The sequence below is a fragment of the Marmota monax genome, unplaced genomic scaffold (assembly GCF_021218885.2).
Source record: "Marmota monax isolate L192 unplaced genomic scaffold, Marmota_monax_Labrador192_F-V1.1 WCK01_AAM20220418_F8-fsc00190, whole genome shotgun sequence".
Lineage (NCBI taxonomy): Eukaryota > Metazoa > Chordata > Mammalia > Rodentia > Sciuridae > Marmota > Marmota monax.
In genome coordinates, this window is record NW_026693010.1 from 537,831 (window position 1) to 555,425 (window position 17,595).

Genomic DNA, 17,595 nt, shown 5'->3' on the forward strand with positions numbered 1-17,595 from the left:
GTTCCTCTTGCTGTTGGTTATTATTCTATACCTTTTCATTTGACAGAACTAGAAAATGCCTTAAAACAAGACAGACTTTTTTTTCTTTTTGCTATGCTTTGAACCCAGGGTCTTGAGCATACTAGGCAAATGCTCTACCACTAAGCCATATCCCTAGCCCCCGCCCGCCTTTAAAAAAATATTTTTTAGTTGTCAATAGCCCTTTATTTTATTTATTTATATGCAGTATTGAGAATCAAACCCAGTGGCTCACACATGCTGGGTAAGCACTCTACCACTGAGCGCCCCGCCGCTTTTGTTTTTATTTTATTTATTTATTTATTTTTTGAGAGAGAATTTTTGATATTTATTTAATATTATTATTATTTAATATTTATTTTAATATTTTCGGCGGACACAACATCTTTATTTGTATGTGGTGCTGAGGATCGAACCCAGGCTGCACGCATGCCAGGCGAGCGCGCTCCCGCTTGAGCTACATCCCCAGCCCTGCTTTTGTTTTTAAATAAGAAAAAGATACATCATGAGTTCATATTTTTCCTTCATTTCAAAATGTAAAAGTAATGGATTTTGCATTTGTACCTATTTTGTGTAGAAAACCTTGGTTCCTGTTGACATTCATATAATTAACTTTTTTGCTCTATTTGACAAGATGTTTTCAAAACAACAATACACTTATTACTATTAAAATATGAGTATAGGGCTGGGGCTGTAGCTCAGTGGCAGAGCGCTTGCCTGGCATGTGTGAGGCACTGGGTTCGATCCCCAGCACCACATAAAAATAAACAAATAAAATAAAGGCATTTTGTCCGTCTACAACTACAAAAACATTTTTTAAAAAATGTGAGTATAATTTTATGATTTATTTGTAATTTTTTGGTCCTTAGAATCCTATTTTTTATTTTTGCATTTTCACTTGGTAATATAGTGTTTAACATCCTTCTTTGCTACTAAATAATTTAGAATGGCTTCTTAATATAATTACTCATTGTCTTGGAATGTATAGGATATTAATAATGTTATAAACAAAGCTGAGTTGACTTATCTTTATCCATGTGTTTGCTTAAGTTTAAGGATAGTATACAAACTGGAATGTGCATAAGTATAAAGTCTAATTCATTTTCACAAAGTAGAGTCAACTGTAGATTAAAAAACACCTAGAAGCTCTCCTGTGGCCTTTCCCACTTACCCCCCTTTACAGGTAACCACTAACCTCACTTTCAACATCACAGATCCTTATTTTCAAACTTTTTGTAAATAGAAGTATTTAGTATATACTTTTTATATCTGACTTCTTTCACTCAAGATTTTTTTTTGAGATTTGTCCATGTAATCAAACTGCTATATTCCATGACTAGTGACCTGTTCATAGGCCACAAGTCTGCTTGTTTTGACTATTACAAATAGTTCATACACTTGAAAAGTCTTTTCTAAGGATAAATTCCTAAGAGTTCATTTTTTTTTAGTTGTACATGGACACAGTACCTTTATTTTATTTATTTATTTTTATGTGGTGTTGAGGATTGAACCCAGTGCCTCACATATGCTAGGCAAGCACTCTACCACTGAACTATATAGCCCCAGACCAACTAGGAGCTGAATTTATGTGAAAAGGAAATGATACTACCTTATGTTATCATCTTGCTCTTCATAACAGCTGTGCCAGTCTTCCTGGACTGCATTTGGAAACTGTCTGCTCTTGGGTTACTAGGGGTATACCAGAGTCTGATAACATAAAAAGGTTCTTTTAATCTGGTAGGGGAAAAAGTCAGAAATGTCTATGTGGCTGTTACTGAGGTGACCTATAAGAAAGAAAGATCTTTCCCCCCAATTTGAGAGTAGTTGGAGAGATAAGGTATATATGACAAATGACCAACAGCACAAGTGTCAAATGAGTAGTTTCAGTAGTGAACTAATGCTCACAATGGTATTTAGACAGAGCAGCTCTATGTTACCCTCATGGGTTTGAGCTATAGTCTTCTGCTGAGGCCTGGCTGGATCAGAGACTATTTGAATCACAGAGGCCCAATCTAATCTTTTGGCCACTTGTTTTAGTGGCTGATCTTCATTAATGTGTAAGGTAGCTTAATGTAGTGTCACTTCTTCTAGCTTGCTTGCTTTCTCTTTGACAACACAGCAGTATAGCAAGCACAAAATGCTGTCAGTTGATGTAATCAAATTGCTAGTTCAAATCAATGTCATTTTTTAAAGATTATTTTTTAGTTGTAGTTGGACACAAGACTTTTATTTATTTTTATGTGGTTTTGAGGATCGAACCCAGGGCCTTGCACGTGCACGTGCTAGGTGAGCGGTCTACCACTGAGCCACAACCCCAGCCCCTAGTTTTTAAATTTTTATGTTACACATTCTGTAGTTCATTGTTCCAGCTGAAGTGGATGATTAAGAGCCCCCTAATGGCTCATTGTGGTTAAAAGTACAGTTTTTTTTTTTTGGTGTGTGTGTGTGTGTGTGTTAGTAGGGATTGAACCCAGGTCCTGGTACATGTTTGGCAGTCACTCTGCCTTTGAGCCACACTTCCAGCCTTACAGTACAGTTCATTTCTAAGCACTGTACTTTTAGGAGGCAGATCACCATATCTGCCCCTCCCCCGCCCCATCTTTGTAGAATGAAGAAGTGATAGAACTTTGTAGGGTCTCTGCACAGTTGGGGATTTAGGGCCTTTCCCACTAAGAAGGGGAGCTTCTTTACAGACTGCTACTTATGTTTCTCAGGAACTTGAATTTGAAAATTCAGAAATCTTTTATGTGCTCTGCCAAATATAGAAGTCCAAGGATGGTCTAAAGGTCAGTAAAACAACAGTAAAGAGTTAAGATGCATGAAGGATCTCTTCCCTGCTTCATAATGGTCTTTAGTTCACCAGTATTGTCCCAGCAGTTTTAGAAGGGCATAGAATTTCCTCTCCCTGCCCTTTTCAGAGGGAACTTTTTTTTTTGCAGGGGGGGCGGGCAGGTGGATAACGGGGATTGAACTCAGGGGCACTCAACCACTGAGCCATATCCTCAGCCCTATTTTGTATTTTATTTAGAGACAGGGTCTCACTGAGTTGCTTAGCTCCTCGCTTTTGCTGAAGCTGGCTTTGAACTTGTGATCCTCCTGCCTCAGCCTCCTGAGCCACTGGAATTACAGGCACACCCCATCGCACCTGGCTCAGAGAGAACTTTTTAAAATTTTTTAAAAAATTATTTGTAGATGGACAGAATGCCTTTATTTTAATTATTTGTTTATTTTAAAGTGGTGCTGAGGATCGAACCTAGTGTCTCATGCATGCTAGGCAAGCGCTCTGCCACTGAGCTACAGCCCAAGACCTCAGAGGGAACTTTAAAAAAAAAATTATTTTCTTAAGAGTTTAAGATGAATATTCTTTGCAAAAATAAAAGCATCTTATCTGTAATGTATATGAGATATTGGTATTCCCTTTGGAATATATTGATATCTATGCATGTTTAATTGAATGGTTTAATGAAAACAGGTTATTTGAATGTGACACATTTAGATGTGATGAGATCTGGGTTGGGATGTGTGCAAATCGAATTTATTTAATGTTTATTCATAGTTTTTCTTTAATGAAGAAACCAGTATTTCATTAGCTTAAATGAAGCGCCAGGACAGCCCTTGTAGTGACTCACCTTGTAATAGGAAATTTAACCTGAACTTTGAGTGCCACATAAGAAATGAGGGGATGATAAAGATGTTGCAGTTTAGCAGCTTATTAAATTTATTATTTTTTTAAACTACTCTGAGGGAAGAGGAGTCTTTGTTGTTTTTTTTTTTTGTACTGGGGATTGAATTCAGGGGTTCTTGACCACTGAGCCACATCCCTAGATCTATTTTTGTATTTTATTTAGGGACAGGGTCTTACTGAGTTACTTAGCACCTCACCATTGCTGAGGCTGGTTTTGAACTCAAGATCAGCATGTCTCAGCATCTCAAGCTGCTGGGATTACAGGAATGCAAATGCTGGGCTCAGGAAGAGGAGATTTTACATAGCTAACAGTTTTAAAGTGACAGGCTGCCTTGGGGAATAAATGACACGGTGATGACAACAGAAGCTTGTTATTTCAGCAGATCCTTGCCCGACAGTGGGCCAGGGAGAAGATGCTGTTGTCTCAGCCCTTAGCTTCCTCCCACTAGAATCCACCTGTCCAAAGGACATCTCGAGAAGAGAATACTCTGGGAGGGAGAATCCTGCCTTTGGTGAGGAGCAGGCAGTTCCTGAGGTGTTTGCCATCAAAGTTGGACCTGGCACGTTTTGCACATTATATGACTGTGCACCTCTTTGCATTCAAGGATGACTGATGGGGATACTCCTTGTATCTGACATCTCATTGTCTGCCAGTGGTTCTGACTGACTGCTGTCTGTCCAATTGTCCTCTCTTTCTCCCCCTTGCCTGGTTCCCTGCCTTACCCTCACAGCCTCTCTGCTGCTGTGCACACAAGAGGCCTTTGGAAGTGGATGGTAGGTGCTTATTCCAGGGTCGGAGCCCATCAGAAGCAAGCTAACAGGGGGCTTGCCAAGGTTTGTTTTTAGTAAAGAGGATGAATCTGGAATGCCAGGCAAGTGTGGGCTGTGAACTAGTGTGTGTGAGAATGAAGGAGAGATGGCAACCAAGAAAGGGAAGTTCCTGTCTTGTTTTGAAAAATTATATTGGAAGGAAAACATGCTGAAACTGGGGCTTCTGCCACTATTTTTCTTTGGAAATTTTAGTGTAGAAAGAAAGGTATTCCTGAATGATGAGAATCTTCAAGCCCTGTAAGAAGATAAAGTTAAGTCCTTATGTATTCTTAAGTGCTTTTAAGTGCCAAGCTTTATGCTAGAAACTTTTGTCTGTCACTTGGTTTTAATCAAACAGCCTTGTGAAGTCCATGCATTGAGAAGGTAGGTCTAGAATCTGGGCCAAACTGAGCAAGGTTGGAATGTTTGACTCCTGCTTCAGCAAGCATAGGAACGTGGAATCACCCAATGCTAATTTTTAGAATGTGGTGCTCCTTCTGATGTTGTTTTGTGAGCTTTCTCACAAAAACATAATGCCATGTTATAATAGGAGATCATGGGCTGGAATTGAGACATTGCCTCTCCCACTTGTCTTGATAGCTGATTCTGTTTCCTTTTGTTTCATGGAGCAGTAGTACTTACCTATAAAGAAGGGTGAAAGAACTCATGTGTGGAGCTGCTTTATATGTATAAACTGTAAAGTGACTTACCAGTATTTACTTGTGGAGGTGATTTTCTTGTCCACTTAAGAAGGCAGTTAGTTGTCACCATTTTGGTTAGCAAAAGGATTATATAATGCCTGTAATCTCAGTGGCTTGAGAGACTGAGGCAGGAAGAGTGCGAGTACAAAGCCAGCCTCAGCAAAAGCGAGGTGCTAAGCAACTCAGTGAGACCCTGTCTCTGAATAAAATACAAAATAGGGCTGGGATGTGGCTCAGTGGTCGAGTGCCCCTGAGTTCAATCCCCTGTACACCCCCCCCCCCAAAAAAAAAAGATGATACACTTAATTCTATGCATGTCTTTTTCTAGGTCTTTCTTGGTTCCTTTCACATTTTTTTCCTTCCATTTTTGGAATGGCTTCCATTCTATGACAGTGTGCCAGGCTCACTATTAGAAGACAGAGTAGCGAACAACACAGACAAATTTTGTCCTATTTGAAATGCTGAAGCTCTAACACTATGACATTGTTTTCCTGTTGGGATAGGTGATCTTAAGGCAGGCTGACTTTTACATCCCTGATAGGAATGTGTACATACATATGTAGATATGTATGTACATATACACACATATACCTACACACACATATATATGTATGTATGTAAAATAAGTTTTAGGCTGTATACATTGTTAAAGCTAATTGTGCAATTATTTTGGATGTGACTGTTGAACTGAAGGGACTGTAAGAAAGATGAATTGTGCAGGTGTTTTGACAAGATGAACCAAACTCGTTTAAGAGTAGGTGGGGGTGGGGTGGGGAGGCTGAGGTTGTAGTAGAGCATTGCCTACCATGTGTGAGGCACTGGGTTCAATCCTCAGCACCACATTAAAAATAAATAAAGGTATTAAAAAAAAAAAAGCAGGTGGGTTGGGCCATAGCATTGACGTCCCTACAGTGCTGTACAACTCATTGTTCCTTGAGTGTTAAACTGTTCGGCGGAACATGAGAGTAGGCAGTAAAGGTGTTTGAAGTCACTCACTATGTGATATTTTTTTGTTATTGTATCTATTATTTCTCACTACGTTGAACTAAATTTGGGCAAAGTAGTGCATTGAGTTATGCTGAAGAAGTGAATTTGTCTTGGCTCTAAGAGTTCCATACCCCTTACCCGTGGCTTAAGTGTTTCCCAAGTTTCAGCAGATGCCTTCAACCGTCAACAGGTAGCCAGCCCCAGGCTGTGGGCTGTGGATAAAGACACTGGAAGCCCCAAGCCTGACTACATCAAAAGTCCTCCCAATAAAAACTGCAACTGTCTTTCTAATGTGGTTTATTTTGGGCCCCAAGCAGTTCACCTTTGTCCAAGTAGATGATCTTTTGTGGTCCTGAGAAGTAATCCCTTGATCAGTTTTGGCCCCTCTTTTGGTTGAAATGTGATGAGGAGGGGGTGATAATAGAAAGTATTCTATCAGTTGTATACTCATTTTCAAAAAAGCATAATGGCGACCTTTGATGCCACTCTTGCTCCTGCTATTTTTGAGTAATTGGTTCTGGCTGTCAGTGACTCAGCAGCCTCCTGCCTGCTTTCTTGTTTTATTTAAAAGACCTAGACTTTCACAATATATGGAATATAGTTAAACTGTGGTCTATAGTGGTGGGCATTCCATTGAAGGTTGGGTAAAAGAATGTCACATCTATGTGAGTCAGGTCAGGAAGAAGTGACGTTTATATCAGTGAACAGAAACTTTAAGGATGCTGAGGGTAAGAAAGGTTTTTCTGGGTGAAAATAAGAAATATAAGGAAAGGCAGGCAATAGCCAAGTGCCTTTGGGACAATGTTTGGGGGCAGGGGCCACATTGGGAGTCTGTGCAGGCCAAGCTGTTCTGCCTTATAGAGCCCTGGAGGTTTCGCATGGGAGAATGACCTAGGGCCTCCTGAAGATGATTCTGGCAGGCTGTGTGGGTTGATTTAGGGCAGAAATGGATGGAAGGAAACTGGTACAGAGCCAGGGATCTCAAGGTAGACTGGGCTTAAACTAAGGAAGGACAGGCCTGGTGAGGGTTATAAAGCTACCATCTGGGCAGAGCGTGTAGTGCCGCCCCAAGTGAGGAGCAGAGGAAAGCTGAGGGGGAGGGACTTCAGAATGGGAGGAATAGGAAGGGCAGCAGAATAAAATAGACACTAGTATTGCTGTATGTATATACGTGGCTGTATAACCAATGTGATTCTGCAACCTGTACACTTGGAAAAATGAGAAATTATACCCCATTTGATTCAAATGTATGATATGTCAAGATCATTGTATTGTCATGAGCAACTAATAAAAAAATGTGAAAAAAAAGGATTAAGTGGGAGGAGTGATTACAAGTGTAGATAAGGTAAAGCTTCTGGTGGTACTGGACATTTGACAGCTGTTGGACTCGCCAATGGAAGGACATTTTACTCCTTCATGGCAAAAAGACTTGTTCTTTCTGACTTTCTGAGGTAATTTCTCAGAATGGAATGGGGAAGTGGTAGAATAAATCCATCTATTTTTTTGTACCAGGGATTGAACCCAGGGGCACTTAACCACTGAGCCGCATCCTCAGCCCTTAATTTTTTTTTTTTTTTTTTGAGACAGTCTCACTAAGTTGCTGAGGCTGGCTTTGAACTTGCGATCCTCCTGCCTCAGCCTCCCAAACCACTAGGATTACAGGTGTGCGCCACCACATCTGGCCTAACTTTATTAAGTATACTGCTCTCCCTAATTCATTTTGAATCTATCTAAAATAATTTGAGGTGCATTTTTCAAAAGAGGTCTGCGATATTTTTCATACCACATCAGTGCTTCTGGGTACTTAAAAAAGTATCAGGTAGCAGGTTCCCATGAGGAGAACTTGGCACAGGCCCACATGATATGGCATAACTGTGCCCATAAATGGTACAGATTTTGGGAAGCCAGATGGCTGTGAGAGCCAGGCTGCCCCTCATGGGTTTGAGTACTCCAGAGTCCCTGGCAGAGGTGTATCTGGAACTGGAGGGCTTCTCTTATAAAAGCTTTGCGGTGCTGGAAAGAGAAATTCTTCAAGTACTTGTAGACTCTGTATTTCAGCAATATTCATCTTGATAATAATTCCTAAAGGATCGGCAGTCTGAGGAGAGAAGAGGAACCTAATATTTGAAAACATGTATTTATTGATTGAAGCTTTGGGAGTTAGCTCTGTTTCTCTAGTAGGAATTTTTAAACCATTATTGAAAAATTTATACTATGTTGAGAACCAGTAAGCATGATGAGACAATGACAAATTATTTGTAATTAGTAACTCCTTGTACAGAACTCATGAGCATGATAATGGTAATCTTACTGTTGAAAAAATTCAGGAATAATTGTGGTTTCAGCTGTTCAACAGATATTGAGCATCTGTGACATACCGGGTACTCTGCAGGGGCTAGAAACAAAATATGACCTAATTCTTAAAATTGATAATATTTTTTTTTAATATTTATTTTTTAGATGTAGATGGACACAACACAATGCCTTTATTTATTTATTTTTTTCATGTGGTGCTGAGGATTGAACCCAGGTCCCGCCCATGCTAGGCGAGCACTCTACCGCTGAGCCACAATCCCAGCCCCAAGAATTTTTAATAAATTGGTTCTGCCACAGATTAATGTTTAAGAGTTCAGATGATTGGCAATAATTAGTGTACAAGACTTTTTTAAAAAATCCCAAAGTATGCAGAATTCAGAAGAAAGCTAAAAAAACAAAAGGCTAATTTTGTAGAACAGTACAGTGGTAACCGTTTAATAAGTCCTACTCCTTAATGGAGTTTTTATTTTTTTTTTTTATTTTTTTTTTTTTTTAGGGTTTTTTTTTTATTATTTAACATGTTAAAAGAATTTAGTCAAAAAGACCAAAACCCATGTCATCATCAGACTCCTCGGATTCTTCTTTCTTTGCTTCCACTTTCTTCTCCTCAGCTGGGGCAGCTGCTGTGGAGGGTGCAGGACCTCCTGCCGGTGCTGCACCAGCTGCTGGAGCAGGCCCACCAGCCCCTACGTTGCAAATGAGGCTCCCAATGTTGACATTGGCCAGGGCCTTTGCAAACAAACCAGGCCAAAAAGGTTCAACATTTACACCAGCTGCTTTAATGAGGGCATTGATTTTATCCTCCGTGACGGTCACCTCGTCATCGTGCAGGATGAGGGCAGAGTAGATGCAGGCCAGCTCGGAAACAGAGGCCATGGTGCTGACTGTCGGGCGCGGTGCTAGTCGCCGGATGAAGTGAGGGCCTCACCCCAACGCGGCCTTAGCTTCTCGGAAGGACCGAGCACCTTGGCGGCACCTGAGGAAAGCCTTAATGGAGTTTTTAAATTGTAATTTTGTGTAATGAATGCTAACACATAAAAAATATTCTGAAGTCATAGAGGTGATTAAATACTAAACCTGTGGTTATAATTACTTATTTGAGAGCTTAGGTAAGCTGAGCACAAAGAATGGTAGTTGGGAAAATTCTTGCAACAGGTGATGGGACTGGAACTAAATAGGGTCAAGAAGGCTGTATTGACCAAGAGGTTGGCACAATGAAGCCAGGAAAGAGGGCCTGTCTCCAAAACCAAGGCTTGGCTTGTGTTGTGGAAAGCTCACAAAGGGTGGAGAGAAACACAGAATTTTGCCTGCATCCCTTCTCAGAAGAAGGAAGAAAGAATGAGGATCATAGCCAGACCTACTTTGAAAGGTGACTGTGAGATTAAATGGTTGATGAGTGTCAAGTCCTGGTCTGTGCCTGAATCATAGGAAGTGTACAGTAGACAGAAAATGGCATTGCTATTGGGAAGGATGGGTGAACTATGGCAGGCAGGATGCATCTTCCTACTTTGATATGATGGGAATGAGGAAACCACAGCTGCTTTTGAACAGAGCTAGAATGTGACTGGAATGAATTAATAATGGCTTCCATTTGAGATCTCTGTTTTGTGCTAGAAAACACTGAATGTTCAGCCCTCACCACTACCCTGTGGGGGGAGGAAGGGTGTTGTCCTCTGTGGCTCAGTGGGAGCAAACAGACCTTGTCCAAGGCCACCGCACTATTGAGAGGGAAGGTGTGTTTGAACCTGAGCTCCCTGCTTCTAAGTCTGGGTTCATTCTCCTCCTCCCGGACTGTCTCTATCTGGGAAGCTATCTGTCAGGGACTGATGACCCTTTGGAAGAGGAGTAGCTACCTCAGATAGTGATCACTGCTACCAAAAAGATGTGCAGGCTTAGAGAACATGTTGGCAGACCAAAGGAGGAGGAAATAGGACAGTCATACATTAGTGGAAAAAGAGACAAATTTAGTGATTGCTATAGAGGAGAAAAGACAGGAAGATTGGCTGTTTGAAATGAAGGCCTAACTCTCTTTTGTCTGGGCTGGGTTCCAGAAATTTCAGGCACCAACAGGGTGTTCATGGATTTTTATTCAAAATGTTAATTTTTTAACAGGCAGTTACTTAAGGCTTCACAGTACTTCTCCATAGTAAAGTCTTGCTGGGTGTAGGTATGTTGTCTAGCATGCCACTGGGGAGGGCTGAAGAACAAAGGAGTGTCCTCAGGTAGGAAAGATTCTAAGTATTCCTTTGGCTCAAGTGCATTTTTTTTTTTTTTAAGTATCAGGAATTGAACCCAGGGGTGCTTTATTCTTGAGCTACTTCCCCAGCCGTTTTTATTTATTATTTTGAGATAGGGCCTTATAAGTTGCTTAGGATCCCACTAAGTTGCCCATGCTGATCTGGAACTTGTGATTTTCCTTCCTCAGCCTCCAGAGTCTCTGGGATTACAGGGATGTACCACACCCAGTGCAGGTGTACTTTTGTGTCTTCTGCACAGTAGTGAAGGACCACCTTTAAAATTACCCAGTTATTTGGATTGATACTTTCATAAAATAGAAAAAGAAACTGAAAAAGACATGCAGAGCATAAATTCTTTCTTTATTGTTTTGTCATTAGATTCAATGTATATAAAATTACTGTCAATTGCCAAAGAAGTTTTTAAACTCTTATTCTGTATTTTTGCACTGTAGTCAGTACATTTGTCTGCAGGTAAATAAATTATTCATGTGTTGCTATACTTTGAGAGCATTGATCTAGAAAGAAAGTTTGTTAAGCAAATTAGCAAACAGGATGTTTTGGGAATATTTATCTAATTTAAGAGCAAAAATCTTTCAGTTGCCATTAAATACTTGCCATCTTTTCACTGACATTCCTTATTGGGGACAGGGCTGTAAAAAAAATCCAAGAACAGAGGCTAATGTAGTTATTGTAAGGGATGCATAAGTTTAAACTGGTAGCAATACTTGGAAAAAAACGGGTGCTTTTACTTCCTCTGTTGTGTTTATTTTTTATTATTTTGATTTATATTAACATATCTTCTCTGTTAGTCTTTGTCTATCCTTTGGATAGATTTTTATTTTTCAGTGTATAATTTTAGATTAGATGTATCCTTTTAAGGGAAAATTCTCTAAGCAGTTTTTTAAACTTTCAAGAGTTGCACAAGCTGATAGAGTGATCATGTAATAATTACTCATATTTCAAAGTAGAGTTTTGTTCTGTAGCTGCCAGTTGTATCTTACTCTCTGTTTTTTGGCTACTTTTGCTGATATCTTTCTTGTTCTGAGATACTTGCTATTCCCTGAGCCTGGACTCCTGTTTCCCTACTTTTAAGGCCCAGCTCAGTAGATGCTTCCTTCAGACTGCCTGTCCATAGTGTCCCTCTGGATGCTTCCACACTTACTGTTAGACCTCTGCTGAGCTGCCCTCACCCTGCCTCATCGCAGTTACTGTCCTCCTGGCCCCTTTTCTTCTTGCTCGAAAGTCGGGATCCCCTTTTGTTTACTGAAATTACATTATGCTTTCCAAGGCACTTTCATATGTATATTCTTTTATTTCATCCTCCAGACAATTCCATGAGGTTGGTAGGACAGAGATTCTCATCTCCATTTTAATTGAGGTGAGGCTGGGAGGGTGTCTGCATGGCATATCCCTCTCCTTTGCTCTGGGGCTCCCAGGACCACATGTACCACTCTGGCCCAGAGTTCCAAATACCTGATCAGGTTTTGAGTTTGCTCAGAGTTGCCTGTAATTTTGAGGACTTTTTCCCTACTCAGTATGTATGTTTGTTGTTTGAAAATCAAAATGTTAACTTGATACAATGTCATAGGCCTTTTTGGAAGAAAGGAATCCTCAGAATCCAATGGAGGGGGTGTCCAGTGGGGAACTAGAGGTGTGAATCCTGAATGGTACACAGGGAGAAGGGACTTCTTGTTGTTTGTTTTGCAGTACTAGAGATTGAATCCAGGGCCTTGCCCATGCTAGGAAAGCACTGAGCCACATCCCCAGGACATTTTATTTTATTTTAAGACGAAGTCTTGCAAAGTTGCCCAGGCTGGTCTGGAACTTGTAATCCTCCTGCCTGTGCCTGGGGAGTAGCTGGGATCACAGGTGTGGACCTTCATGCCCATGAAAGGGGATGTTTTTAAGAACACATTCAGCAGTGCTAGTTGTCTCACAAATGATTTATTTTCTTTCCCTTTTTGGGGGGGGCTACCGAGGATGGAACCAGGGGCACTTAACCACTGAACCATATCCCCAGCTCCCTACCCCGCCTTTTGAGGGGTTACCAGGGATTGAACTCAAGGGTACTTGACCACTGAGCCACATTCCCAGCCCGTTTTTTGTATTTTATTTAGAGACAGGGTCTCACTGAGTTGCTTTGCACCTCACCATTGCTGAAGCTGGCTTTGAACTTCCAATCCTCCTGTTTTAACCTCCCGAGTCGCTGGGATTACAAGCATGCACCACTGCACTTGGCTCTACCTGTATTTTCAAACACAGTGAGAAAGTGAGTTTGCCTTATTTCAGCAGTAATAGCCCAGTAGATTGAGATTACACAGAGCATTTCTTTCTTTCTTTTTTTTTTTTTTTGGTGTTGCTGGGGGATTAGAACCCAGGGCATTGTGCATGCAAGGCAAGCACTCTACCAACTCAGCTGTGTCCCCAGCGCTATATAGAGCATTTCTTGTGCAAAAAAGATCCTTCTTGAAAAAAGAGAGTTGGAGCAGGATGAAAAACCACTTTTAGTTCAAATCGGAAACCATTTGCTTTTGCTTTTGGGATGTGTTGGATATCATCTGTTTATGGTCGTCAATCCTAGGTTTCACATCCAGCCCTGCCACTTGGTCTAGGTAGTTATGTGACTTTGGCTAAGTCATTTTACTTTCCTAGACTTTTTTTCTCACCTTGTAAACTGGGGTAAATATTAGCTCTATTGCAGGATTTTTGTAAGGATTAAAGGCAATATATGCAAAGGACTCCCTAAGTGAAAGTTCCCTGGAACCTAATACAAAGAGGGAGTGTGGCCCTCCCTCCAGCAGTGGTTCTCAAGCCTGAGGGAGCATCAGAATCACCTAAAAGGCTTTTTTTGAACTACAGCTTGTGAGGCCCACCTCCAGAATTGCTGGTTCATTGGATCTGGGGTGGGACTTGAGAATTTGAATTTCTGAGTTTCTAGGAAATGATGCTGCTGGTATTGGTGATCTGGGGACCACACTGTGAGAACTACTGGGCTAATTTACCAGCAGGCATTAGGTGCTATAGATATCTTTGAGAGCGGAGCTTTATGTGGTTAGAGTTACTCTATAATATAAAATTCTTGGAATGCATTTTGAAAATTCAGAATTTAGTATCTTGTAGTTCAGTAGTCTTTGTTACAAGTATTTGAAGGAAAATAAGTTGTGGAAGTAATAGTTATAAACATACATTATGGATAGTCTAACAATATCTAATTGGATGAAGTATGTGAAAGTGCTTTTATGAAATGTTAGATGAATATCAAATCACAACTGAAAAAATATTTTAAGTAACTTTGTTTTTAAGATTGACCATCATAATGGGGTGTAAAATAGTGTGACTTAGATTCTCATCTCAATGTGCTGTTTACTGTATGTATTTTTCTCTTTCTCCTCCAGGCTGCTGACTTGAGTAAACCAATAGATAAAAGGATATACAAAGGAACACAGCCTACTTGTCATGACTTCAACCACCTAACAGCCACAGCGGAAAGTGTCTCTCTCCTAGTGGGCTTTTCCGCAGGCCAAGTCCAGCTTATAGACCCAATCAAAAAAGAAACTAGCAAACTATTTAATGAGGAAGTAAGTAGCACGCTGTCTTAGCTGTTAAGAATCCCTTTAAGAGTTTATGTGTTCTTACCAAGGGCCTAATTTTATACTTCAAGCTAAGTTTTTCATTTACTCAGTCATTCTACCTAGTATTACAGATTTAAATGTGGTGGATTGATTTGTTGACCTTTACTGTTCTTCCTTGGATAACTGTTTCGTGCATTTGTATGGGGCATGCTCAGGTACCTACAGCAGATTCTTTAAAAATCTTCTATAGTGGAGATAAATACGAGACTGTCACTTGATAAGAATGATTTAAAGAAGAAAATAAAGAATTCCAAACTTTGTTCACGTTAGTGGAAAGTTTCATGCCAATCAACCTGATATTTCCTTAGACTGCTCAAATTGCATCTAAAGTATTTGTATGCATGTTTGACAGGGCTGACGGGTAGTTCTCCTGTTCTTGAAAATATTTGCTGTAAAATCACCTTTGACATAGTTAGAAATCCTGGCACTTAAAATTGGATCACACCACAGAGCTTTTGTCAGTGTTGTTGTGTGTTCTGAGGTTTCTAGTATTTGTATTTTCATTGTGGAGGGAGCCTGAGCTGTCTGACCTGCCTGTTCAGGAACAGGTCAGGACTGTTAAATGTGGCAAGTAGAAGTTACCAATAGTTTATGTTAAAATCATTGGAGGGGCTTTTGGGCTCTAGATATTGCCTTTATATACTATGGACTTTCTCCTCTGTTTCATTGTGACTTTCTAGAAAAGGCAAGGCTGAAGCAGACTTGCTGAGTTACAAGCTCTGGTTTCCAAGTGTTACTTGTTATTCAGCCCTGATGTGCAAAGGATTGAGTCATATGGTAGTTTTGCAGTGTTATATGGTTTTTACATCATTGACTTTTAACAGAAACTTGTTATAGAATTCTGGTGTTTTAAGAAATAATTTTGTTTGGGAAGAGTCTGCCCCAAACTTGACAAATTGCAGTTAAAATTCCAATTCTTTTGCACTCATTAGGGTACATACTCACCATGCATATCCGGTATCCATACATTTTGGCATTGCCAATGGATTTGGTGAAATCTTTTGAATCGTGCCATCTCCTCTTCTAGTTTCACCTGGGTTGACTGGAAACAAAACTTGCCATCTGAATTGACAGACTGCAGAGGAAAAGTGTTTAATCTCATTTTCCTGTTAAAAAAAAAATCTTAAGCAAAAAATATTCTGTTTATTAATAACATCTGAAGAAGATTTCTAAGTAGCTGGATGTTTTTTTAGGGAGGGTGGGGCACAAAATTGGCCTTTTATTCACTGTTAATAGACATTGTGAATTTGTAGTCATTGGGGATTTTTTTGTGTGTTTAGGTAGAGGAGAGTGTGATGGAGGGGGGCGGGACTGGAACCATGTGCAGGGCTGTTGGTAAACAAGATCTGGAAGCAGCTCTGGCTGAGGATGGCACAGAATGCCACTTAGAGAACAAGAAAGGTTTGTGTATCATGGCTGGGGGGAGGGTGGGAGTTGGAGTCCAGGAGGCCCTGGCGACTTGGGGCTCCAAGAATACTCAGGCTGCCTCAGCCAGATCCATCCCTGCCCTGGGGACCAAGAGTTGCCAGAACACAGCACCTTACTCTTCACGATTTAAGCACAAGTTATCTCATAGTCCTTTTAAATTTTATTTGAAAAATGGTTGTTCAAATGTGTTTGTGGTTTGATGCCAGGCTGGCATTTGCATCTTGAGGCTGAAATTGTCTTTCCCAGTGTCTTTGGCATTTGGGTACATTTTCATCAGAATTTAGTCAGGATAGCTAAAAGCATGGTACTAGAGGTTCGTTTCTCAGATAGTGCCAGGACTGGGTTTGAAGCAGTCTTCATGCCGTGTTTTGCACTGCTGTGAGATTTAGAGGTATCCAAGTTCTTGTACATGGGAGGGCGGACACTTCCCATTTTGCAGAACAGGATATAGTTAAAGGGAAGGTAAGTGAGTGGTCTGGATCAGATAGCAAATTGATAATAGATTTAGAACTGGAAATTAATACCAAAAACTTTGGTTGTAGGTTGACAAATTGCAGTTAAAATTCCAATTCTTTTGCATTCATTAGGGTACATGCTCACCATGCATATCCGGTATCCATTCATTTTGGCATTACCAATGGATTTGGTGAAATCCCCACTGTGTGCGGCTGCCAGGCTGGCCCTTGCCTTCTCAGGAGTCCACAGTTAGTAAGGAAGGGTGGGTAGAGTACTGAGGCATATATTATCATAGTGATGTGAACAAATACCAGTGGGATACATGTCACCTTTTTCTTTAGTATGTATCAAATGTACAATTTTCTTAAAAGAAATGGTGGGAAAGTCTGAGAATGCTTTCAGAAGGTGACATTTGGTCTGGGTCTTGAAGGGTGTTACAGGAGTGGGAAGGGAAGTTAAGGAAGGCTTTTAAAGCTGGAGAAAACAGCTTGGCATTTGGTAGAACATCAAATAACATCATGGCCAGATCATAGGGTTTGAGACTTGGGGTGGCAAGAGTTAAAGCTGGAGAGATAAATTGGAACCAGATTGTGAAGCCTTTTCATGTCATGCTGAGAAATTTGGGTCTGACACCGGAGGATGTGGGGAAACCTTTGGGCTTTTAATCAAGAGGGTGACAGGATTAAATAGTTTTTAGAATTTTTGTCAGCACTTGTAGGTGGATTGGATTTAAGTAAGAGAAAATGAAAGTAGCAAGACCAGTAAGGAGGTGAGAGCTGAGGCTTGAGCTAGACTTGGGGCCATTCTTACCTTAGCTCAACAGACCATGACCGTCTATTATGTGCCCAGCAACAGGATCTACAGTGGCGGATAAAACCTGTCCTTGTGCAACTTTTAAATAACTGTACCACCCATGCACACTGATGGTAGCTTTATTTTTTTTATTTATTTTTTTTTTGAGAGAGAGAATTTTTAATATTTATTTTTTAGTTTTCGGCGGACACAACATCTTTATTTGTATGTGGTGCTGAGGATCGAACCTGGGCTGCATGCTTGCCAGGCGAGCACGCTACCGCTTGAGCCACATCCCCAGCCCAACACTGATGGTAGCTTTAAACTAGCAGACAGAGGAAATCTGAGCAGAAATGGTGTTCTTTAAATGGAATCCTCATGAGGGGGAATCCTCCCAGGTAGGGAATTGCTGCAGAACACACAGCAGGTAGGAAACATTGCAGGAGCAGGGAACTGAGAGAACCTGGCCTGGGCTGTGTGAAGTGAGGGTGAGATTGGGAGGGCCTGTTCAGGGTTGCTGTGTAGCTTGAGTA

The 17,595-nt window shown here is 40.7% G+C and overlaps 2 protein-coding genes across 8 annotated transcripts in view; one reads left to right on the forward strand and one right to left on the reverse strand.

The window, feature by feature from the left end:
* The window catches only part of Wdr20 (WD repeat domain 20), a 74,450-nt gene that overhangs the window by 33,664 nt on the left and 23,191 nt on the right, over positions 1-17,595 (forward strand). For 4 of the 7 annotated variants that reach the window (XM_058582205.1, XM_046453097.1, XM_046453098.2 and 1 more), the window contains exon 2: positions 14,150-14,332. The exons of 2 other annotated variants lie outside the window; for them this stretch is intronic. Coding sequence is in view for 4 of the 5 variants with exons in the window: in XM_046453097.1 (XP_046309053.1) it covers positions 14,150-14,332 (183 nt within the window). In the remaining variant the exon portion in view is untranslated. Of the gene's footprint in view, positions 1-11,579; positions 12,133-14,149; positions 14,333-17,595 lie in introns of those variants that run through there. One more of the 7 variants, XM_058582206.1, reaches the window with a different exon arrangement.
* LOC124098296 (large ribosomal subunit protein P1) lies at positions 8,996-9,505 on the reverse strand. The gene has a single exon (XM_046453100.2). The coding sequence runs from the start codon at positions 9,391-9,393 to the stop codon at positions 9,049-9,051; it is 345 nt and encodes a 114-aa protein (XP_046309056.1). The 5' UTR covers positions 9,394-9,505; the 3' UTR covers positions 8,996-9,048.

Bases quoted from the DNA above. Each gene is read 5' to 3' on its own strand.
- LOC124098296 (XM_046453100.2), bottom strand. From the start codon at position 9,393: ATGGCCTCTGTTTCCGAGCTGGCCTGCATCTACTCTGCCCTCATCCTG.